The sequence below is a fragment of the Gavia stellata genome, chromosome 26 (assembly GCF_030936135.1).
Source record: "Gavia stellata isolate bGavSte3 chromosome 26, bGavSte3.hap2, whole genome shotgun sequence".
NCBI lineage: Eukaryota > Metazoa > Chordata > Aves > Gaviiformes > Gaviidae > Gavia > Gavia stellata.
In genome coordinates this window covers 3,853,089-3,876,884 of record NC_082619.1, presented here as the reverse complement: position 1 = coordinate 3,876,884, position 23,796 = coordinate 3,853,089, and the positions used below count along the sequence as shown (strand labels likewise).

The 23,796-nt window shown below is 53.4% G+C and overlaps 1 protein-coding gene across 1 annotated transcript in view; it reads right to left on the bottom strand.

The window, feature by feature from the left end:
• Positions 1 to 20,126, bottom strand: part of SORL1 (sortilin related receptor 1) — a 36,963-nt gene extending 16,837 nt beyond the window's left edge. Inside the window, exons 1-23 of the mRNA XM_059829658.1 lie at positions 20,013 to 20,126; positions 19,583 to 19,708; positions 18,893 to 19,054; positions 17,434 to 17,501; positions 16,906 to 17,086; positions 14,774 to 14,875; positions 13,649 to 13,818; positions 13,285 to 13,477; positions 12,978 to 13,095; positions 12,363 to 12,436; positions 10,537 to 10,625; positions 10,247 to 10,425; positions 8,652 to 8,838; positions 7,432 to 7,560; positions 7,110 to 7,195; positions 5,186 to 5,358; positions 4,834 to 4,965; positions 4,216 to 4,307; positions 3,194 to 3,440; positions 2,572 to 2,710; positions 1,716 to 1,889; positions 1,427 to 1,540; positions 473 to 595 (exon numbers count right to left, since the gene is read on the bottom strand). Of these exons, the coding sequence (XP_059685641.1) occupies positions 473 to 595; positions 1,427 to 1,540; positions 1,716 to 1,889; positions 2,572 to 2,710; positions 3,194 to 3,440; positions 4,216 to 4,307; positions 4,834 to 4,965; positions 5,186 to 5,358; positions 7,110 to 7,195; positions 7,432 to 7,560; positions 8,652 to 8,838; positions 10,247 to 10,425; positions 10,537 to 10,625; positions 12,363 to 12,436; positions 12,978 to 13,095; positions 13,285 to 13,477; positions 13,649 to 13,818; positions 14,774 to 14,875; positions 16,906 to 17,086; positions 17,434 to 17,501; positions 18,893 to 19,054; positions 19,583 to 19,708; positions 20,013 to 20,102 (3,148 nt within the window). The 5' untranslated portion in view covers positions 20,103 to 20,126. The remainder of the gene's footprint in view (positions 1 to 472; positions 596 to 1,426; positions 1,541 to 1,715; positions 1,890 to 2,571; positions 2,711 to 3,193; positions 3,441 to 4,215; positions 4,308 to 4,833; positions 4,966 to 5,185; positions 5,359 to 7,109; positions 7,196 to 7,431; positions 7,561 to 8,651; positions 8,839 to 10,246; positions 10,426 to 10,536; positions 10,626 to 12,362; positions 12,437 to 12,977; positions 13,096 to 13,284; positions 13,478 to 13,648; positions 13,819 to 14,773; positions 14,876 to 16,905; positions 17,087 to 17,433; positions 17,502 to 18,892; positions 19,055 to 19,582; positions 19,709 to 20,012) is intronic.
• Positions 20,127 to 23,796: the final 3,670 nt, after the last annotated feature.

Below are 23,796 nucleotides of genomic sequence, written 5' to 3'. Positions count from 1 at the left end.
CTGTTTACCAGCCTCTTCTCTCCTTCAATTCAGCACCCCACCTCTTCGAATGGCTAAGCTAGAGGTGGGTGGCCACAAACATGGCAACACCGAGCAACCCACGCCTCCTGTGCGCTTGCTGGGCAGCTGCCCAAGGTCAGCCTGTAATCTCTACCAAATATTTGGCTTCGGGTCATGGGAGTACCCAAGGAGCAGAGTGGGAGAGCTGGATGATAATGGCACAGAAGTCTCCCTGACGGACCACAGTGAGGGGGAGAACCAGCACACGGCCTCGCTCTCTTCTCCTGTCCCTCATTTCTCAGTACCCAGTAAATGATGGGAGGAGGCGGCTGTTAGCCAGGATAAACAGGGGGATCTGGCAAAGCACTGCCTTGCTCTACAGCATCTACAAGTAGCACCCTGCTCCACAATGCTGCTGGGCTTTCCGCCCTTGCACAGGGAGGGGGAAGGAGGTTTGAATGCGGGCACTCACCACAGTGACTTTCATCGCTGTTATCCCCGCAGTCGTCCTCCAGGTCGCATTTGTAGGACAGCGGGATGCAGGTCCCTGAGCCCTGGCAGCGGAATTGGGTCTCGGTGTCGCACATGGTGGTGGCTAATGCGGTGGAGAAGAGGAGGAGGAGGAGGAGGTTGAGGTTATGGTTACACAGCAGTTCCTGCCACCCAAGCACGTGCACTTAGTGCAGGGAATTGAAGGGAGAGGGACAGCATCCTGCAAGCTTTTGCTCAATGCAGTCGGAGTTACTGTTACTGCCTTTTACTGTCATTACTAGGCACTCCATGTAAAGCAGAGCAGGGAGGTGTAGGCTGTCTGTCTGGGGATCAGGACTGAAGCCCGTCATGTCCACTCGCAACCCAGGGGCCTCCACCAATTCCTAACTTTCAACTTGGCCCTTTTTCCACAGTGCACTAATCCAAACCCTTCAGGCTCTGCAAAGCTGTGGAACATCTGCCCCTCTTGCATGCACTGGTGGTCCCTAATTTTACCCAAAAAGGTGACCTCCATCTTTAATGTGTGAACGTGATTTATTAGCTCAACAAGAGGCCCGTGTGTGCACGATGAAGACAGAAAGTCACTTTCTAACATCTGCACTCTTTTCCTCAGCATTGGCTGTGCCCTCAATTATCCTCAGAAGACAATTACTGCAAGAGACAAAACACACGCCCTCATACGAGGGCTTGTATCAGTCTCACTGAATTTTAGATATTTACACCTGAGCTGGTCAAGGGCGAAATATTGGCCCTTGCAGGGCACAACTCATCCGACTAGCTTCGAATGTCTACCCTAGGAGGAGATGAATTGCACACCCAGAGCACCTCTTGCTCTCCATGACTATGAAGGGAGTGTAGACCATCGGCTCAGGTGCAATGCCGACACAGCAGACATCTAAATTTGGAAAGGCAAATGCCACCGCAGGACACTTACGGCAGTTCTTCTCATCGCTCATGTCCCCACAGTCATTATCATTGTCACACTGCCAAATGCTGTTTATGCAGTTCCCATTGAAGCATCTGTACTGGTTCGGCAAACACGTGTTTTCTGGTGCAAAAGGGAAAACAAAAACAAGCTGGCATCAGGCGTGACACTGCCCTTTCAGAAGACAGGCTGTACTCCTCCTCGGCCAAAGGGGAATGGAAAGGTCATGCCGACCTCTCGCAACGGCAGAAGCTGCCTCTCGACATAAAGCAGCAGCAAGAACCAAGCATGGTTTTACCTTCCTTTATGCAAGTGTTGTTCTTCATGACGTAGCCATGAGGACAGTCGCACTTCACCTCCCCTGTGGGCAGCACGGTGCTGGACACCCCCTCGGGGCACTTGCAGCTCCTGCCGTTGTTCGACTTGGGCAGGCAGAGCAGGCTGCAGGGCTTGGCAATGCAGGCGTTCTCGCCTGGCGTGAGGGCAGGGAGGAAGGGGACATCGTCAGGACAGAGGGCTGGAGATGCCACAGGAAGCCCAATTTCACCTGCCATCCCAGGCTTTGGGTTCAGACCCCCATTAGGAGCCAGCTCTGCAGCACCCAGTGCTGAGGCTGGCCTTAGAAATGCACAGGGCCATCTGCTCCAGGGAGATCAAGAGCCTTAAAAAGGTCTTGCAGGCTGCTGACTAGCAAAGCCCTTTGATGGTGTTACACCCAGCTGCAAATGAAGCCACTTCCTTCAGCGCATTCATCATGCAGGGGCCGCCACTACCTTTTTGCAGCCCAGACGGACAACTATGTGGAGGACAAAGCTGATGCAGCTCTGAGACCTTTTCCCGCCCCGTACAGCACTTTGCACGGAAAGGCCGTGGTCTGTGCCCTAAACTACGAGGTGCCACCACAGCCGAGCGCCCTATGGGCTCCGTCCCTGACAGGGAGTATCTCTTGAGCCAGCCAAGAAGCTGGGCACACCGCTCATGAAACACATTCCTTACGACAGGTGCCTGAGTGCTTCAAACCCTGCGGGAACGAGGATATAGTCAGGCTCATGAAATGTGAGCCAGCACGGGCTGGTGGCTGGAGAACCTGTGGAAACGGGCAACAAACGCACTCCTAATCGCAGGGAAGATCATCTGCACACTCACGTGATTACCTGTTGTCTTTCCTCTGTAAAAGATTTTCATATCCATGATCCCATTTAATCGGCTGACTAAGATCTCCATTCTTGAGCCGCTGGTTTTGGATGCTCTGAAAATACTCAGCTGTGACCAGTCGTTCCAGTAGATTTCATTCTGAAACACAGGCTTTACTCTTAGCGCGAGGAGCAGTGCTGCCGGGGCCGTGCTCGTCAGCTGTTACCTGCCATAGGCCACCCTAACCGCCTGGCTGCGCGGGGCAATCCAGAGTGTAAAGTCTGCCCAACCCAGGGGGAGGCAGATGAGGAAGACCTGAGCTGGGATTTGAGCAGGAAGAGAAGTGGCAGTCACAGCTGCTGAGTGGCACACAGTCTGGGGAAGATAGTGCAGTGCAGCTGCTTGAGAAAGCTGCACGTCTCTTGGACGTTGGTCCTGGTTTCAACTGCACCTGCCTGCTCATTTCAGGGGCGCGTGGGAACGTGCCAGGAGCAGAAATAGAGCAAGCATCACACCAGCTCCTACCCTCCGAATCCAGCGTGCTCAATGCTCTTCCACCACCCATCCCACACGCACAACAACCTCCGAGCACGTATGCTATGGAAATGCATACCGACGGGAAACGAGCTGCTGCATACATACCTTAAATACAGCAATAGCGTAGGGGTGAGGGAGGCTGTCCAGGATCACAGATCTCTGCAGCCCGTTGAAATCGACCCTCTCGATCCTGTCCATATAGGCTTCGGTCCAGTAGATCCAGCGGTCATCCACAGAAATGCCGTTTGGCCATCGCACGCCCTCCGAAACAATGCACCCGGCCGATGACCCGTCCATGTCGCTTCTGTAAATGCCAGCTCTGGAGTCTCCCCAGTCTGTCCAGAACATCAACCTGACAACGGGCAGAGAGGTTACTCGAAATAATAACAAAACAGCTCATCAAAAGGCAACGGGTTATGAAGCAGAGGTTTGAATACTTTACATTCCATGTCTCTTGCAAGACATGCCTTTGGAAAGGGAGCTCTTGTAATTCTAATGAACACCACCGGCAGATCTACAAGCAGCAGAGAGGCTTATTTAGCTGCAGGTTCTGTGGTGTGAGTGCAGCTGTAGGTTACCTTGCATTGAACTGCTTTCTTTTAGCGCACAGGGCTAAAGACAGCTCAGGTTTGTCAGCGCTACATTTGCAGCACAGCAGCCATGGCAAAACCCTACTCAGAAAGATGTAACTTGCATTTAGCTCTTGAATTTGAGCACAGCTCAGTTTCTCATGCATCACTGCAGCTTTCCCCACTGACCAGACCAGTTTTACTGCCAGGAAAAGTTATTTACTAGTGGATATGTATGGGTAGGAAAACAGCAGTTCAATCGAACAAAAAAACCAGTTTGTGACCTCTGCTCCGAGGCAGCTGGTGCCTTGGTTGGGCATGCAATGGCAAGAGTGGGCTCCACGGGGCAGGACTGTGAGCTGTACCGCGCTGCGCTGCCCGCCGCCGCTCCCGTCCCCCCATCGCACCCTTCGGGGCCAAGCCTCGCAAAGCTTTCCGTGCAGCACTCTCCCTCGTGTTCGCCTCTTACAGGTGTAGCGGTGAAGGAGGGGCTGTACCAGCACGGTTCCCCCAGGGAATACCAAGGCACCTGACTACTTGCGATGCTTTCTTTCTTACCCGTCTCGGGGAACTAGAGTGAGGGCTCTGGGTCGTTCAAGTATCGAGGAATTGAGGACAGTGAGTCGCAGGTCTCCATCTGGATTGGCAACCTAGAGTCGTAACCAAAAACAGGAGGGGTGTGTTTACTGCGGGCAGTACGGAGGGCAATTGCACTGGTTAAAGTTAGGTGAAATCTGTAGCAGGTAATTACTGCTCCCTAATAAAATAGCTGCCGTGGACACAGGGAGCAGTTACCTTGAGGCAGGTGATAAAAGAGGATAGATCGGTATATTTATTGACATTTCTGTGTTGCTGAGCGAGCGGCCGGCTGCTGCGGCGCTCTGTCTGTACCCCGTGCTGGCTGTGTGCACTGTTCAAGGATGTTGCTTCTTCCCCCCCATTTCTGCTGTGGGATTTGGCCTCACAAACTGACCTCGGTTTAAGTACACAGGGCTGAATGTTATTATACCCTGTTTGCATTTAGATCCAATAAAGTGGCATGTGGGACGAGGGTCAGCGTTCAGTAATGCCCGACCAGCAATGAGACCTCAGGGCAGCAGCCAACTTAGGGCCCGGTCGCCTCAGAGATGCACTGACACAATCACCTCTTTGTAGCGTGGGTGGGCATAGCCGTACCTCAATTTTGGGAATCCCAGCGTTGACCCAGTACAGCAACTGACTGAGAGGTTCAAAGGCCAAAGCTTCCACTGTTTCCAGGCCGGTGCTTATGATTATTTCTTGCCCAGAGCTGCCGTTGAGACAAAGACGCTGAAAAAAAAAAGATCAGAATAAAAGATGAGGAACTTCCGCAGCCTCAAGGTGAGCGCGGTCAGGCGAGTGAGGCGAGCGGTAACAGACAGCTTGGAGGGGAGGAGTACCCAGGATAAACATCTGTATTTCAGAGAAGTATGCAACACCTGCCCCCGGTGCAAGGCGGCGATGACACGGGTGGCCGGCACCGCAGCGGCCCCTCTGCTCCCCGGCTCACCTGTATGATGTCAAGAGTGACGTCGGCCCAGTACAAGCAGTTGTGGTCGTAGTCGAAGTCCAGGGCGACGGCCCCTCGCAGCCCGGCCAGGGGCAGCTCCTCGCTGACGCCGGAGGCGAGGTCGTAGCGGTGGATGGAGTAGCGGGTGGCGTAGAGAATGAACTCGTTCTCCTCTGCAAGAACAGGGAGTGCCTTACTTAGATGCCTCTGGCTGTTTTGGGCTACTCAAGGGGCAAAAAGAAAATACCAGGCATTTTTTTCCTACCCCTGACTGAACGTTCTAGCACCTCAGCGTAATGGAGGCAAAGGCCCTTTGTCTCAGTGGGATTAGGGTAACGAGAACGCGCTAATAGCCATACGCGGGTCCCGTGCGCACTCGTGCCTGGGAACACACTGCGGCCGTTGTTTGTTCCAGGGGCTGAAGGAGGAGGTAAGGACGGCAAAAACCGTCCTGACACCTTCCTTCCCACGTTAGCGTGCTGCCAATTAGAAACAAAATACTGATCTCCTGTTCCTCAAAAATCTCATAAAAAAGGTGGGAGTGAAGCAAATCTGTGAGTCCTAGGGGACACCGGCACCGCAGTAAATATCCCACAGTGAGTTTTGTTTCTAATTTGCACCGAATGTAGTGTAATGGGATCCTGGTCCGGGACAAAGTCTCCTGGGCATTAGCACACTACCAGTAAAGTCCAATAATGCTATTAATGAGTAAAGCTAATGTCAGTAAGTAACTCTGGCTGTGCATCCCTAATGAGATTATACGGAGATACGAAACAGATACTGTACATGAAAGTGTTACCATGGTGCGAGCCAACACGTATCTGAAGACGATCAGCAAATACTCTGGGAACACGGCACTTCAAAGCCCAGCCCGGTGGGGACTGCAGGTTTATTTTTCAATCAGCAGGGCCCTTCTCAGCGTGACTAACACAGCTCTCCAAATAGCTCAAGAGGGCTCAGAGGGGTGAATAACGTGTCGGGCTCTGAACGAGGAGGAAAACTAAGCACGGCATTGGCATGAATCCCAGCAGAGGGAACACTTCCCCATGCACCCACTGAGCTGTTTTGCACCTAGAATATCTTTTGCACCCTGAAAAATCTTAGGCCGGTGCAGGGAAACCTCACGCTGACAGGGCTGGCTGCTCTGCAGCCCTGTGACTCCGCTCAGCCACGGCCCTGGCTCGCCTTGCCCGCAGTGCCGGCTCAGCCATCCCTTACATGAGCCTCTTCCCTGTCTCAGGCTGGCTCTCGAGCTGCTGCACAGCAGCATGCTAATCACGCAGCTCATGACGGCAGATTAAATTAAAGCTGTAATGAGCAGAATGCAAATAGCTTTGGCAGCACAGGGGCACGAGACTGTTTCAGCGCCTTGTACGTTTGAGAGGAGAAAATAAGGACGGAGGCAAAGTCTGGTGGGCACAGGCATGAGGACTAAAGGGCAACATCTGTCCCAGTCTGGCCCCAAATAGCCATGGGGCATTTAACACCAACTGTGAACACACCAACTGTGTACGGTGGCCTATCTCAGGGTGGTACCTTCCCAAGGGTTTCCCCAGGATGGGGGTATAGTTGGTCTAACGCCTGTCTTTCTGTTTGGGTCCAAGCCTGCTACCGGGAGGATGCGACTGAGATAAGAGGGTTCCTGCCCGCAGCCTGCTCTGAGGGCTTCAGCCTCTGTGACTTCAGGAGCAGAGAGGGCTCTGCTCCACAGGCTGAAGCTGTGCCCGAGCAGGTCCCTCAGAAGCTCTCTGCGCCCTGGACAGGACAGGAGATGATGGATTTGTAACCCACCGAGGCATTTCAGCTCCTATGTCATAGGTTTTGTCTGAGAGCCCTCTGGGAATTTGTGCATGGTCCCTCAGGCACCAGCCAAAGGTTTTATGAATGAAGCCCTTGTGCCCGCAGTAATCCCGTATGTACTCACCAGCTAGTGGGCACGGTACCAGCTCCCCTTCGAGCCGCGACTCAATGTCTCCACCTGTACAAGTGTCCCCAGAGATCTTTCGGTAGCTGCAACATATACAGCCAGGGAATTTATTTCATGGAAACTGTTAACATGCCATCGCGTACAGCTAGAATAAGCAGCAGTGCTTAGTTGCAATGTATGTCCAAACATACAATTTGTTTACTGCCACTCATGGGGCATTTGAGTGTGGGTTTTATGGTGGTTTGGGTTTTTTTAATCCCCAAGAGGATAAATCTCAGCATTTGGAGGATCAAGTCCCCCTCCCAAGCACAACACATACCCTCGAGTCTTCTTGTAAGTTGAGCCAACAGGGCAAGGGACTGGCGGGTCGTACGGTTTCCCGGCAAATTCAGGGTCAGGGACACAAACTTCTAATGATAAGTCGTCGCTCAATTTAAAGCCAAAATCACTGCAAGGAGAAGAAGGATGTAAGGAAGGACAGGGGAGAAAGAAAAAATGCTGCCATGCTATACTATTACTCTGCTCTATTTTTGCATATAAGTTTTAAGAACCTAAAGTATCTCAGAAGTCTATTCATTTATTATCAGTATTTAGCTGCCTAATAATATCTTACAGCCAGACAGCTTCTGTCTCCAGGACGTTTCAAGAACATTTTGCAAATAAGCTTGCCAGTGGCCAAGCAGACCAGGGTAGGTGAGGCAGCAAGGCATAGCTGAGCCAGTGTACCCTGAAAATCTGGCTGCAAGCCCCGGTTCTCCTGCTAGCTGTCTAAGGACACTGGTCTGTCTCTTGGCTTTTCCTGTTTGTAAAATGGGAGTTACAGTGTGTCTGTTCTTTGGAGAACGCTGTGGAAGAGGTTACGACAATCTGATTTTGCAAGGAGTCCAGGGCTGTGATTCTGAGGCAGGAATCACATCCCACCAGCCCTATTCCGTCTCCTCATGATGAGCCAAACCCCTTTCCAGTCTCTGTCTCAGCATCAGACGGGCAGGTCTGGACCCCGGTCCTTAACTGCGTGCACTGGGCACTTGAGCGGTCTGGCCATGAACTCCGCTGAAAGTCCAGTCCCTGAAAAGCAGTTCACTTTCTAACCCTAAACCTTTGCATCTGATTGCCAGAGTGTTTCCTAATCCTGACAGCGGTGCAGCATCAGTAACGTGCAAATTTCAGATAAAGTGATATAGCAGGGCCAGTTGCATTCCTGCAGCTAAAGGGTCACTAAGCTTTTTAGCAGAGGATCTCTATATGTGATGGGAAATTGTCTGCCATCATTTGAAAGAAGGTGATGGATTAACAATACTTTCCTCTTCTATAGAACCTTTCAGAGGCTCCCGAAAGGCTCTAAAGACATTAATTAAGTCTCATGCCCCATTATTAATGAAAGGATGTTTTCAGTCTATTTAGTTTCCTCTTTGCTATAAAATCAAGCAGCGATACAAAGAGCTAAGTAAATTGGATGTTTGTTCACTTTGAGCGATTGGTCACAGATATTTATCTCAGACTTACAATCCAGACTAAAAGAAATTAATTGGTATTTACCATTCAAAGTCTTCCCTTGTACAAGAGCAGTTGGAGACCATGACAGGCCTGTCAAAATCTTCCCCATTGAAACAGGTCGCATGCGGAGTCCTCCTTTTGAAAACAGTTTTATGCCCCAGTAAGCATTCATTGCCTCGCTCGTCTGAGGGTGACCACAGTTTGTAGTCGTTCTCTGTGCAAGGGACCCCTAAGAGAAGCAACACGGTTGGGGTAAAGAAAGGCACAGTCCTTGCTGCAACCCAGACCAAGGGTTTAGAAGCAAGAGAGACGCAGATGTCCCTTGGTCACTTCTGCCGATGCGTGCCTGGCAAGGATGTGCAAAGCACGGTGCTGTGTCCTGCACCAGCGCCGCGCTGTGCTCCAGGGACTGGGGACCCGCAGAGAGCCTCGCTCTCCGAGGAGGTGCGAAAGGCCTCCCGGGGGGAGCCGCAGGCTCCAAGCAGCCAGCCCAGACTCCGAGGAGGCTGCGTTAACCTCGGCTTCTCGCTGCGGCTAGTGGCATCGTAGCATCGAGACCCAGGACGCTCGCAGTGCGTGCAGGCGCACTGGGACCCACCCGTGAACCACGATAAGGCCTGTTGCCCCTTTCCCTCTCGCCGTCCTCCTCTGGCACAAAACAAGTGGTTTCCCCTGGCTGCAAGGCTCGAGGCCTGGCCCGAAAGAAAAGGCAAAGCAGAAAGCATTTCAGCTCAGAGCATGCAGCGGCACTCTGTGACAGGAGGCAACAAGCAGCTCCATCGCGATGACAGTGAATTTGCAATGCCTCATTTACATGAAGTCGTTCTGGTTACCAAACAGATCTGTTTCTAACAAAACGTCAAGGGAATCGGTTATAAATTTTAGTCAAGCAAATTCCTCTGCTGGGTTTAACTGCTCTTTGATTAAAATGCTGCCTTACAATCAAAGCTGAAATGGGTTATAAAACATTCATAGGCACAAGCCTTCAGAAGGATTTTTTTTCCCCCTTTTCTTTTCAACAAATTCCTCAGTGAGGAAGGAGGAGGTATGATGACAATGCAGGGGATGCGAGTGCCTTCAGCAGCCGTGTCCATGTGGACATGAGACGTGAGGTACAGAGCACCTGAATGCGGATGGCGGTACCGCGGCCGAGCGCAGCCCTCTCCCCCGGCTCCCGCGGAACGGATGGGGCAGTGGGGTCGGTCTGCTGCTAATGGGACTTGAGGGCATCTCTCCAGGTCTCTTTTGGAAAACAGGACAGAGGACAAGAGCAACAAAGGTTTTCTCCGCACCCAATTTGTATTTAGGCACCCAACTGCCCGTGCTTGTCAGTGGGATTCTAAGTGCCTTAGATGACTGAATAGTTTGGTTCATAGCCTGAGGTCTCTAGGTTGATTTGGGCTTCCAAAAACCCCTCCCGTGCCCCCTCCTTGCTCTCAAACCCCCAGAGATGGTATGGCAAGATCTGACTTGCACCCACGGGGGTGCTCGGGGCGGGCTGTGCGGTGTGGGGACCGGCTGGTTTCAGGCAAGGGTTTATTAGCGGGCGTAACCTGCAAAGCCGAAGGCTGGAGACAGGATGGCTCTCCCACCTGCACAACCAGCATCAGCGATGGCTCTGTCACCTGTCCCCTTACCCAGCACGTCAGTGGTGTTGATCTGCAGTATCAGCCAGCTGTGGCCGTTCTCTTTGTACGAGCCGAAGATGGTGAATATGGTGCTTTTCTCCCCGGGCTCAGTAAGCAGGCCGTACACAAACACCGGCTTCTCTGAGAAAGTGAACGTTTTCCAGGTTTCCCCTTCGTTTGTGCTGTATCTGGAGAAAGAGGATTGGGAAGGCTGCCAGGGGCAGATCCTGCCTGCCGCAGACACTCTCTCCCGGCCCCGGCCCGAGCCCCAGAGACACTCCTCCTGCCCTGCCACTTACTTGAGCTGGTCGGTCTCAGTGCCTTGTGCGATGGCCACAAGAATGCCACCGTGGTCGCCCCAGGTGTAATAGTGGGGTCCGGACAGCGCCTGGAAGAGAAACGGAGCCGAGGGGTGGATCAGAGCTGCGCTGAATTAAGGGAAAAGCTTGGTGGGAAAGCATGCTTTGTCAGAAATGCTGCCTGACCCGAGCTAACGTTTTGGGTCGCCTGGGCCGAGGCAAGCGTCTGGAGGCACCAGAGATTCAAGTGTTTATGGGCCAACATCTGCTGTCAAGAGCAGCCAGCCCAATTTCCCTAAATGTATAGCTGTGTTTCAGAGCAGCACTGCTCCCCGGACTCTCCTCCTTCCGCACTCTGCGCAGGGAAGGAATTAATGGACAAAGCGCCATTACATGAAGCCAGAGTCAATCGCTCCCCCTCTTAGTCTGCAACTCTTTGTCACGTCTGCGAGGCTTTCCTAGGACTGCAGGTAAGTGTCGGTTTTCAGGCTGTACGGTTTTTTGAATGCTTAAAGAGAAACGGGGCCATGGCGTGGAAAAATCCACCCCATAGAAAGAAACATGTATTTCACGCTCACCTCCAGCTCTCGTGACCACCAACATAAAACCACCTTTGCTTTCCTATCTGGGGAGCCCAGCACAGCTCAGGATGAGAATAGAGAGCATGTACGTGCCTGACTCCGCTCGCAGTACGCGCTAACGCGCTCAGGGACGTTGCTGTGTAGGGCACTGAATGCATTGTTTCTTTCTTTTCCGCTCTGTGAGACCATACCAGTGATCTGGAGAGCAATGAGCCTTCCAGCCTGCTGCTTGCCAAAGCCAAGAGGAAGGAGTTGTGTTACTGCTTCTCAGCTGAGGAACTGCAGTGCTGGGTCATTCCGCACCTCCGCTCGCAATACAAAGGGCCTGAGTAAGTCAGGAGCTCGGCGTTGTTAACCATGGGTCAACGCTCCTCAGCATGTTTTAATTGCACTTCAACAGAAACCTGCCTGCGAGCCAGGTGAGGTTGGCACCTGAAAGCCTCAGCTTTCGGACACCCTTCCCGGCTCTGAGCGCTCCTGCCTTGCTGCAAGGCTCCTGCAGCGAGAAACAGGGGGTCCCCATGGCTGCTCCCCAGCTGAATTTTGGAGGTGCCCGCTCTCAGCCGGGGCCAGCCCCTGAACCACGGTCAGCTTTGGCAGCAGCCAGACCTGTGGCGTGTCCCCACCACCGCTGCAGCTGCCCAGACATTAACCCAGACCGCGCAGCACTTACGGGAGGAAAAGGAGGCCGTTTAATTCACAAGATTAAATAGCTTGCAGATGTTGAAATACCATATTACACTCGCAGCAGAATGCACAGGCGGACCACAAATACTGCCGCAGACCAGAACACCCACTTAGGAAACAGCGTCAAACTCCCCATAAACCGAGGGAGACATCCCATTTTTCTGGAAGATGCCGGAGCCTCTCCAGACAGTCTCACATGCAAAGTCCCGGCTGTCAGTCCCATCTAAAAGGGGACAGATGACCTGTGCCAGAGGCAAGTCCTGCCAGTTGAAAAAAACAAGTAGAGGAGGGAGCTCTCCTGCGTTTGAAGCCACCACCTTCACTAAGAGGACTAAGAGGTTCACCTCCCTGCCAGCCCACGCCTGGGCTTTCATCTGAAGACCTTTTTGCCTCGGTCTCAAAGGACATTCAGCACCTTCCAGCTACAGCTCTTGGATGCGTATGTAGAGGTCACCTTTAATACCCAAGAGCTGCACGTCCCTTATCTATATTGCTACCAACGTCCTACCTGCTGCACCGCTACCTTGGCTGAGCTGGCAAGCAAAGGAGCAGCCTTACCTCTCTCCACCTTGCTCCGGCACTGCTCGAGACATAGACATTGGTTTTCCTTGCCATGTTCTTGCCAACGGAGCCTAGGAGAATGAGAGAAATCATTCTTCTCGAGAAAGGCAAAGTGATAGCTTAAAATGAAGCCAGACACCTCTAAACTATTTTTATCTGTGAGCAAAATGACAACGATTGAGGAGCTGATTTTTCACACTATAAACTAATCCCTTCAAAAGCAAATATTTTAAAGACAGTTACAAGTTTTAAAAGCAGCTGAGGAAAAAACTATGGCTATAAACATGATCAAACAAAATGTGTAATTGTTCTCTTCAGTAAAAGAGCGAGACAAACAGGAATTTCTGCATGTTCAAGAAACCCTTCACATGGAGAGCAGCAGGAAAGTGAACCAGAATAAAGCAGGCAAGGTTTCTCAGGTCACCGTGCTGCAGTAAAATGTACATACTGTAATTACTGTATGGGGACTGCAGCAGAGAAGGGACAGCAAAACATACAATTTAATCGCATTTTTGTAACCTGCATATACAAACTAGATGCAGCCAGGTTCTTCATGTCCTGACAACAACGCGCCCCAAGCCCCTGCGCATCTCTGGGAAGGAAAGCAGGTACCGGTGGCGATGATCAGTCCCGGCGCCGACTCCTTGGAGAGAATGGGCATCCTACGCAGCTGGAAATTAAGCAGCTGGCTCAGACGCTGGGCCAGGTGGAGAGAGCAGCCCTGAGAAAACTGGAAAAGTAAAACACAGCGGCATTAACCCTCCATCCCGTGCTCGCCCATACCCTCGTCCCACCTAGTCCGGCCCTCTCCATTTGGAAAGGCGAGGAATGACTCCCTCGGGGCGGGATTGCCCTGTCAGCCTCTTCTGTGGGGGGCTTCTCCCACGGTCCCCCCCCACCCCTTCCCGCCCCGCGCTACCTCGCAGTCTATCTGCTCCCCATAGCGCGTCTGCGCCGGGGGCTGCAGCAGCTCCCAGGTGCCCCCCTTGTCAAAGGTGATGACGGAGCGCATGTTCTCCTCGCTGAAGGAGCCATTGATCAGGGTGGCGATGTAGACGCCCCGCACGCCTTCGACGCGATGGAAGTCCGCAAAGGGCTCGTTGGCAAAATACCTGCGAGGAAACGCAAAGGTGGGATCAGTGAATCGCAGGCTCCCTGGGTCTGGTGGGGGACTGTCAAGCACAGGGATCAGGGCAATGCTTTGATCAAACACAGCCAAAAACAACAAAGACTTTGGCCGATGTTCTCATTTACCGCAGCCAAGCAGGCACATCCCACGTTACCTGACCAAGGTGTCACTTCCAGCTCCTCCCGGGCTGTAGTAGAGCACATTTTCTAAAGACAGGGAGAACTTCAGGCCTTCCGCCTCCGAGATGTAGAGGTTGGTACGGTTGTTATCGTGGCTGACGCACACAAACACCTGGTCCTCCGAGGCATCGGCAACGTAATACTCCTTTGGGATGTAAATGACAGGCGAGCAGGCTTCATATGTATGGGCATACAAGCAGGGTTTACATACAGGCCAGTTTAGCATTTCCTCTTAGCTAGCTGAAAGTTATTTTTCCCTCCACCCATTTGTATTTTTTTTCCACTTGGCAAACAGGTATCTTCCCTCTGCTTTTTCTTTTGTGTTTCTCCTCCAGCGATCTCTACCCTCCGCCCCACACAACCCACTGGCAAAGTCCCCCAGGAGCAGCGCTGGGTGCCAAGCCCCACCGGTGCCGGATCTCTCTCCGCCTGGACCCCACAGAGGCGGGGGTGTCTTGCAGCTGGGAGCACACCCCGCTGCTCTGCCAAACACCCAGTGTACTTCTCGCGCTCTCCTTCGGCCCTGCCAGCCTGGGGACACCACAGCACGTCTGGTTCACGGATCACAGACTCTGCAAATCCTGGCTGTCCCCTTGGGCTTCCTCTGCCTGCAAAGAAGACGGATGCTCTGGGCCATGCTGGTGGAGCCAGCACATGTTTGGCAACCTAATGCCCCACGCCATGGGAAGAGGTAAGGTCCCCAAAGGCAGAGCCAACGCATGGAGCACTGAGATCAGCCCCTCTCTGGGTATCTGGGCTTTGCTACCAGCCACTATCACCAGTGCCAGAGGAAATTGGTGGCTGTCTCTTTCCAGAGAGCCTCACACCCAGGACAGTAGTGGCCCTGCACAGTGCTCTGGGTACTCCAGTATTTCTCCAGTGGCATGAATCACTAGAATAAAGTACCATCGTGTAATCCACAAGATCATCCTAACGTGAGCTTTTGCTCAGCCAAACCCCCCTGAGCAGGGTCATATGAGGTCCCTTCCCAGCTCCAACTCCTGCAGTGCCTGGTGAAACGCAGAAAACTGCTGTTGACATCTGAGGGCGTCCTTGGCAAAGGAGGGAGAGAGGACATCTTCTCGGAAAGCACCACTTACCTTAATTGGATGCTTGGTTATGAACTGTGCCACGCGCATCGGCTTGCGGTTGAAGGAAACCCAGAGCTGGACCGAAGGCGGCTGCGAGCTGCCTAGCAAACGCTGCAGCAGAGCAGAGGGACACGTTAGGAGTGGCTCTCGCCCCTGAAATCACCCTCGTCCCCAGTGGCGGCTGAAAGGCAGACTGGGGCAAACCCACAAACTGCCTGGCTGGGACTTCACCCTCCCTGTGTGTGGGCAAAGCGTGGCAGCTGCCTGGGACTGGCCATGGGGAGCAGCGCTCCCCACTCCTGGTTTACATTGCCACAGGCAGTGCTCAGCGAGGAAATAAACTGCCCTTTCTGGCCGGTCGGATGGAGGTAAGGAGGCTGGTTTTAATTCCTCCTCTTTCTGCAGAGCAGTCTGTCCTTTCCTTCCTATTTTTAATGATTTGTGCTAAATGAAAGGCACCAGTGCGAAGCCAAAAAAGTAAAAGGCTGGGGGCAACCTATTTCATACAGGATGCCAACGGTAAGAACCTAAACCCAGATTTAGGCTCCAAAAATAAGTGGCCTCATTTTCCCAGGTTCCATATCGCTAAGCAACCATGCCTCCCACGGAGAGGAGCAGAAGTCAGAGTCCTCGGAGCCTCTGCCACCCAGCCTGTCCACTCCCCAGCGCCACTCCTGCTGCAGCCGGGGTTTGATGCAGTGCCAGATCCCAGACCTGGGGATATCATTTCCAAACCAGGGGTCTGCAGCCAGGCTGGCCTCCCCCCCAGCCTCTGTGTTTCCCACCAGTCTTTGCCTCAGCATGGAATGCAGGTGATTTTAATGTTATTTAGTGTAACACCAGTCATTAGAGCTGCAGAAGAAAGAAGTGGCCCCTGTGACCCCTGAGCCCTCCAGAAGCAGAAACAACTCCAAAGAACCCCCAAATTGAGTTCATGCTTTGAAAGGTCCCAACTCAAACCAGCCCCATGCTTTTAGGGTGCTGCCCCACGAGCCTGGTGGCTTCTTGGCAGAGACACAGACCATCCCCCACGTTTCACTCAACACCACCAGCAAGCCTAGATAAAATCTTCTGCAAACCACAGCAGGCTTCAGAGCAGGCGTTGCGCCAAGGGGACGGGCCCCAAGAGTTGCAAGCTGTACTACCTGCGAGAGAGACTTCTGAGAAACTGAAAGTGCTCTGCAAACATGTCCCCTGCCAGCGTCAGACAACACTGCAGCCGCTCGGGCGGCCGGAGGTGCCACGCTCGCCGCTTACTGCCTAGGAACCCCTAAATAATTTTATAAGGAGTCACCCTAAATGGCAAAGGTTGCTCCTTAAAACAGACTCGATGGCAGCAGTGGGGGAGGAAAGCAATGCTCGCATCTTCTAAAAATGAAAATTGTTCCTTAACTTCTAGAAGGAACAGGACTCTACCTCTCTGCTGTCATGTCTCTGATCATCTGTAAAGGACTTGCCCTCAGAGAAAGCACAGATGCTTTCTAGCTTTCTTTCAGGTTTGTCTGAAACCAGCCAACAGCTTCAAAAATTATAGGGGGGCCCTGGCTGCAAAGGGACCAAAAGACCACTTTTGCTCACCCACATCCTCTTTTCTTAGGAAAGCAAACTAAAAATCCAGCTGTCTTACCAGGCTGGAGCACGTTAGGCTACTTGGACCTAGTCCACGTTTGATGGTAATCCTCTCTGACAAGCGGCCTCCTAACCACCAAGCTGCTGAGCCACATCCCCCCTTCCCCTGCCACCGTTCCCCGCCTCGCCTGCCTTCCCAGGATTTTTCCCGGGTTCCAGCACTTCGCAGTCTGACCTACTTCTGCCCAGCCTGCTGAAGGCAGGCGTACGGAAACGCCGCCGCTCTGAGCCCCACTGGGAGAGCGGCATCAATAGGTGTTGCTTTGTCCACAGCAGTGCGAAGTCAAGCAGGGAAGGCAGCTGCAGGCAGCCCGAGCAACACCTCCGCAACAAGGTAAACGCGAGGTCCGAAGGCTGCGAGGTACAGCAACGAGTAGCACCATCCCTAGCAAGCGCGCTTCAGACACAGGTCCCAGCTGAAAGCGGAGCTATTTGCCCGCTGTGGCCGTGGTGGTACTGTACCGAAGCGTCAACCGTCACCTGCAGCAGTGATTTGCTTGCATGATACGTACCGTGGATTTTGTTGCAAACATATATTTGTCCCTGAGCTGGAAGTCTTCAACATCTTCCAGGATTATTTCTTTATTTTCTCGGCTTTGAAAGAAATCAGTGCTGCGAATGACAGTTGAAGCCCCAGAAGGCTCATGCCGCTCGATGTACACTGTATTTGGCTTATCATAGGGCTCAACTCCCCTGGAAAGAACAAAAAAGGTGGTGGTGTTATCTCTGCACTCACAGAGCAATGCAGAAGGCAGCGGGTACCAAGGAGCAGGAGCCCTTTCAAGAGATGGGGTGGGCAGGCAAGAACCGGGGCTAATGAGGAGCACCAGCGGGTGCATATGTTGGTGGCTGTCTCTTGTCATCCCGTCATGCCACATCCCCACGGCGCAGGGTTTCTGCTGGGCGAGGGGAGCAGGGGGTCGGGGCCAGAGCATGCTTTGGTACCCGGGTCCTTGGTTTGTGCAGGGCAGCAAATGAGGCAAGAGGTGAGGCGTGAGAGAAGACAGGAGCTGGGTGTAACACACAGGGGCGATACGCACCAAGAAAAAGACTTCACGTGTTCCTGAATCATTATCCAGGTCTGGCCAAAATCATCCGATTTCCAGAGCTGCAACGACAAAGATGAGAGATGCCAGTGGGACTGGGCAACCAAAGAGACCCAATCCTTTAGGAGACCCAACCTCAGGCAGCAAAGGCAGGACAGACGTGTCCATCGCAAAACTGTGAACTATTTTGATGACCTCTCTTTACATGGCAGCTGCCTGGAGCAACAGCAATCTTCCCAGCTGCAGGAGAATAACCCAAGCAGGAAAAAACTGTCCTTTAGTCTCCTACCAGAAGGATTTCCCACTGTCTGTTGATCCCCCTGGTTTTACACTAACTCAGAAATCAAAATAACTTGTTATAATGTACTCGTGGAGAGTGATAGCAAGGGTAAATATCTGGGCAGAGCCGTCTCCCCCTCAGAGGCTGTTACAACCCCAAGCACAGCAACACGCTGTTGTTGCAGATCTGCAGGCATCAGTAAGGGGAAGGTCAAGGCGAGAGATAGTATCTTTCGCTGCACCAACAAAAGCAACAGGAATAAACACACCAGCCCGCAGGCACATCAGCCCCTCTGCAGATTCTGTCCCTCGAAGGGCCTGTGTCCCTGAAACCTGTCTGCTTTTTTCCAAGTGCTATGGTAGCACCTGAGCTGCAATTTTTCCCTCTTTCTTGCAGGTACGCGGGTACGGCCAGCCAGGCTCCAGCCTCGACAGTCAGTCCAGCAGCCCGCCCAGGCTCCCAGCCAGCTCCGTCCCCCTGGGAAGGCATCAGCAGTGCCCAGCACATGCCCTGCTACCACTGGACTCAAAACAGCACGACTGTGCGTGTACCCTGCTCGACCGTGCCCATCCACATGCTGGGGGATGGCTCTTTCATCGCCAGGTTTTGCTTAACGCTGCCTGTGTCTATCTGAAGGTGCTGTAATTATTTACAATCTTTACCCAATAGCTCCCGGGGAAAAAAAAAAGTGTTTGTTTTCAAGAAGCAATTTGTTATGCAAGACCCAAAGCCAAACCACATGCCCACATGAAATACTGCAGAGTTCAGTCCTGCCTCAGCTGCCAGCTATCCACAGCAAGTTACGACCGCAATAGCTGGGGAGATCAATACGGTCAGGAGCGGCATGGGTGAAGGGCCAGCGTAAATTAAGGAAAAGAGAAAGGAAGCGTTTAAGGTGGCCATCCTGCAGGTACTATATCCTCACTGTTCCAGAGGTCAGGAACCAGACTGACCTGTAAGGAAGGGGGTGTCCTGACCAATTTGAGACAGCTCTGCATGCAGCAATCTGAGATCGGACACCCTGGATGGTCAAAGCATGAACCCACGCTGTCACGAGGCAGGGTGGCTCTCGGCACGCTGTAACAGGGCTGTGGGGCATGTAACAGGCCAGGGGAATGCCACGGCAGGGTAGAGGCAGGACGCTGGCCCTCCCGTCTAAGCAAAAGCGCTCACCTGTTTTTTAGGATGAGACCTGTCGAAGCCCAAGAGGAGGTTGGGGTTCCTGCTGTGCAGGAGGAGGTCTGCTGCTCTGAAGGGAATCGAGAAGCCCTGGATATTGTTGCAGAAGTCGGTGGTGATCCAGAGGTATGGGACGAAGGCATCCACGAAGATATACTGGGAAGAGGGGGACCAACAAGGAAGAAGGAAAGCAGGCGGTCAGCCTCCAGGAGGTCAGCCCAGAGCTCAGGAAGCAGTAAGCAATGCACACGTCCCAGGCGAGCCTTTGGGAGGGCAAACTCTGGAGGAACGGAATTTGCCTGCCCCAGCCACCCCCTCTCCCGCCACGCTCCGATGCTCCCGAGCATTGCAGAGCCATACAGGAGGTACGGCAGTGTGCCTGGCACATCCCACCTCTGCCCCAGGGACCCCCAGGATGGCCTGAGGGGCTCTTCCAGCAAAAATGGCTTTCAGTCCCCATCTGCAGGAGGGGCCTGTCCCTCCCCACTGCCGCAGCAGAAGGCCCATGTGAGCACTTGCCCTGTGCAAAGGCAGGTTTTCAGTGTGACCCATGGATGTGGGTCAGGGCGGCTGCAGACCCAGTTCCCCCGGCCCGAGAGCCATGCCGCATTCACGCTATCAGGGTCAATAACGCGGCGCTGCCCCGAGTACGAGCCCCGCTGGGGCCAGCTGCCGCATCCTCACCCTCTTGTTGTCGGCCGGGCTGTGGTAGAACTGGGCGATGGCCACCTCACTGCTGTTCCCCCCGCCGAAGCTGAACCTCTCTGAAATCTTCTTAAAACTCTTCCCATAGTCGTGTGACACGTAAACCTGCAAAGGATAAGCCCCAGCGTGAGAAGCGCAAAGCTCTGGTTTCCCTTCTGACAGATTTGGTAACAAGTCAGAAAACTACAGGGAGGAAAGCCTTAGAGATTGCCCGAGCCAGCCTTTCAGAGCTCGAACCCGTGGGGCAACGCAGAGGACAGTAAATTTTTTTGTTGTACCTCTAAACTCGAATTCACGGGCCTTTCTTTCACCTTCCCAGCACACGAGAGAAAGGCAGGCTGCAGCTCAGCAGCCACCAGCACAGAAGCCGCGAAGGCACCCCAGGACAGTGCCAGGTTGCAGTACTTACGTCGCTGTTTTTGGGACCCAGCAAAGACAGGCTGTCTCTGGCCAAGGCCACGATCACGTTGCTCTTCTCTCCCGCCCAGTGAACGACCATCTGATTGTGGGAATCATTGAGGCTGACCTGCAAGGCCAAGGAAGAGGGCACCCTGAGCCACAGCCTCACCCGCAGGCACAGTCGGAGAGCGAACACCCGCTCGTACCACTCCTCCTCGGAAATAGGCAGACTTCGGGGAAACGCATTCAAATGCGGGGCAGCAGTTAAACAGTCCAGAAGGCAAACAGCAGAGCGGCACTGTGTGTCCGGCTCTTCAGACCTTGGAGGGGCCGGGGAGTGTGCTCGTGGGCACACTGGGGCGAGCTCAGCTCCAGCCCGGAGCGCTAAAATGCAACGGGATGGCCCACGGCTGTCAGATGTGCACCAAGGGGTTTATCTGTCCACCACCACTTTTCGATGTTGCTCTACCTTCATCCTGCTCCCACCTCCCGCTGCAGACTTATTGACAGCCCCCCCATTTGAAGCACAGCCAAGCAAACCGGTGGCTGCTCGTCATGACAGGGGTTGGAAACCTCTGCCAACGCAACGGGGATTACAGATGGTGCCACCGTGCCAGGGCTGCCATCACTTATACTGAGGCCACCACAGCGAGGTGTTCATCTACTCGCTGCAAGCCACGAAACAGTTAAAGAGAAGGCTTCCCTGGGGGGCTGACGTTAGAGCACATCCACGTAAAGCAGCATCTCTCATGAACATGTTGGCAAAATGCAAGTGCCTAAAGGCGTTAGTTTTCCCTTTATTCTTCCCCAGAGAAATAGGATTCAGGGGACAATGAGAATGAAAACTAAAACCAAGGATCGAGAAGTGATTTCAAATCCAGGCTGGTGAGATGAAGGGCCGCAGGGAAACAGAGTCACCTTTCTACAGCAACTTTTTCTGTACCCAAAAGGACATGCTGGTTTCCAAAACAAACGCAGTCATACGCAATCCTGTTATTCCCTGTGCATGTGTTATATCTGGCAGTGCTGTAACAGCACCGGTCGCAAAGGGCCGGTTTCTATGGGGAAGCTATCGCAGCATCACTGCAGCAGGAGCTGAAGGTGCAGGAGCCTCTGGGAAAACCTGGTGCCGGTAGCGACCGCTGCCAGCGAGCGGGGATGGCCAGCCTTGCCGGGGAAGCTGGGTGAAGTAGCTCGACAGTGGCCGTAGCTCAGCCACGGATGGGTGCCCCGATCATTGCAGCAGTGGACCTGCGTGCCTGAGCCCCCGCACACCACCGCTGCCCCGGCTTGGACGATGGCCGGTAACCCCTGAGCTCATGGCCTTGAGAAGCTGTAAAAATACAGGGCTAAGCCCTTCTTAGGTCTGATACCCTGCAGCTCCTGCTGACCCCAGGATCAGCGAGGAGTGCCGCCGGGGGTAAGGGGACCGTTTAACCTCTGCCAGTGACTGGCAAGTAAAACGCTTGGAAAAACAAGGTCGTTATTCTGGAAGGGGCAGGGGGGTGAGTAAAGCAGAAGCCCTCAAATCCCTCTTATGTAATAGGCTCATACAAGGGGGAAAAAAAAATAAATCAAAACCTGCTAGGGAGACAGCGAGCAGCCCCCAGGGCCGGTGCCCCCAGCTGCACCCCGGCCAGCCAGAGCCCCCCCACCAGGCAAACCATGCCGTAGTCCCCGGATAGCAAACGCGGCAGAGATTTAGGTCAGGCACCAGCATCCGCTACAAAGCAAGCCAGCGGTAGCCTTGCACACCCGCTGGAAAAAAAGCAGCAACGCTGTTTGAGGATGCAGGGAAACAGGGCGGAGAAGAAGGAATTGCCGATGCCCACTGAGACAGCCGACATACAGCCTCGGGTCTGAAATCCAGAGCTGCTCTGCACTCCCAGCCCTAATCCCCCTCCCTTCCTTTAAAAGCAGAATAACCCCATCTAAGTCTCCTACATCTGTATTAGTTGGTTTGGGTGCAGCTTTTTTGGGTTCCCAGCTGTGCCCGGGCTGAGGTCGCTGGCTTCGGGCAAAGGGCTGGGTTTAACAGCCTGTCTGGAGTTTTGCTGTTACTTGGAGGGGAGGGGGATAACAAGGGGGAGCCCATAGCTGCGCATTCAGAGACAGAAGTGAGCAACCCTGCCCAGCCTCCATTCCCCAGGACAGCCCCTCAAAAGGGAGATTTGTCTGCTCTCTGCAAGGAAAGCCGAAGTCGGGATGTGCCAGACCTGCCCTGCGCACGCCTTCCCCGGCTTCCCTCAGCCAAGAGGGGCTCGTCACCACCCTCCTGGCAATTTCAGCAGCACTTTGCGTTTTTTTTCTGCAAGACATCTGACACTAGGGCAGTTTCAAAATCAGAAAAACCACAGGAAACTTCCACCTGCACCTCGCTTTAACCTCGGCAATAAACCCTGACAGCTTTTTTCCTGTGAGCTAAAAAAGACAGCGAGCCCCTGAGACACCCCTCCTCAGGGCAGTGAAACCCAAAGACCAGGGGCACCGTGTTTGGGCTCAGAGGAGTCAGCTGAGCCTCATTACTCATTAGGAGCCATCTGACCTCAAGCAGCCTAATTAGGGCAGAGCCCCTATATAAAGGCCAAACAGGACATGAGCAAGGTTTGGCTCCCTGGTAGGAGGGAGGAAGAGCAGTGCTAAGTGCTTACGGGCTGTGCTCAGCAGAAAGTTTAGGAGCAGCTAAAGGCTGCTAGAGCATGTCTTACTAAGGGGTGCAAAGAAAGAGAAGCCACCAGAAGGATGCCTTACACTGTAAGTCCCCTTGGGAAGGGTTTGTGCAGTAGTGTCTCAGGTTTGGGAGCCCCAGATATTTGTCTCTGCCAGTTCCCGGTGTGGGAGACCGCAGCCTGCTGCTGAGCAGCCCTGCTATGGCCCCTCTGAGTTTTGTGGGGACCTGAATGGCCCAGGGGAGCAACAAACGGGACCCTGAGTCTTTGCTCTCCAGGCAGCAGCACTGTCTTGCGCCCTGGGTGAACAGCACCTGATGCCCCATTGATTGGGACGTTTTGTGTGAAATAGCTTTGCAATAAGGCTGTTGGTATCCCTGACACAAGTAACCCTGCCCTGTTTGCTGGGACGAGGCTCATTTGGCAGGAGCCCACTGTTGCAGAGTCCCCTGCCGCCCCTAACAGGGAAACCTGCCCCGGGAGCGGGTTTAACCAATGAACGGGCAATGCCTGGTGCCTAATGCAAACAGCATTTAGTATAAATTCCACTTAATGGGGAAGTGTTTTGGTCTTTGCCAAGTGATTAAGTGTATATAAAATATGCATGAAATTCTAATTTGTCCTCCTGATATGTAAGGTGCCAAATGAAGTCCAGGAGGGGAGAACGGGAGCCAAGACATAATGGAGGCTGCTTGTAGCTCTAGTTAATGTGTTAATGCTGCTAGCTTTGCTCACATTATATATTTATTTTTTGTTAACAGAATCTTCCAATAAACAAATCCCTCGCAGAAATGGGGTAAGAAGACAGTCCCTGGAGCTGCTGTCTCATGGGAGCACACCCCAGAGCAGGTATGAGATCCTGCACAGCTCAAGGTGCATAGCTGGAGCCTGAGCAATCCCAGCCTGGGCTGGGAGGGGGAACGTTGTCTGGATGCGTGGTGCTGTGCTGAGACAGTAGCAGTGCCTTGCCAAGCCTCCTGAGGTGATGATGGTTGGTAGGTGAGCAGACCTGGGTGTGTAGCATGGGGTGCTGAGATCCTTGAGCACCTGGGGCTGGGGGAGGAACCCCAATCCCAAGTTTCTCAGCACCTGCAATACCTAAGTGCCAGCTCCCCTTCCCGTCAC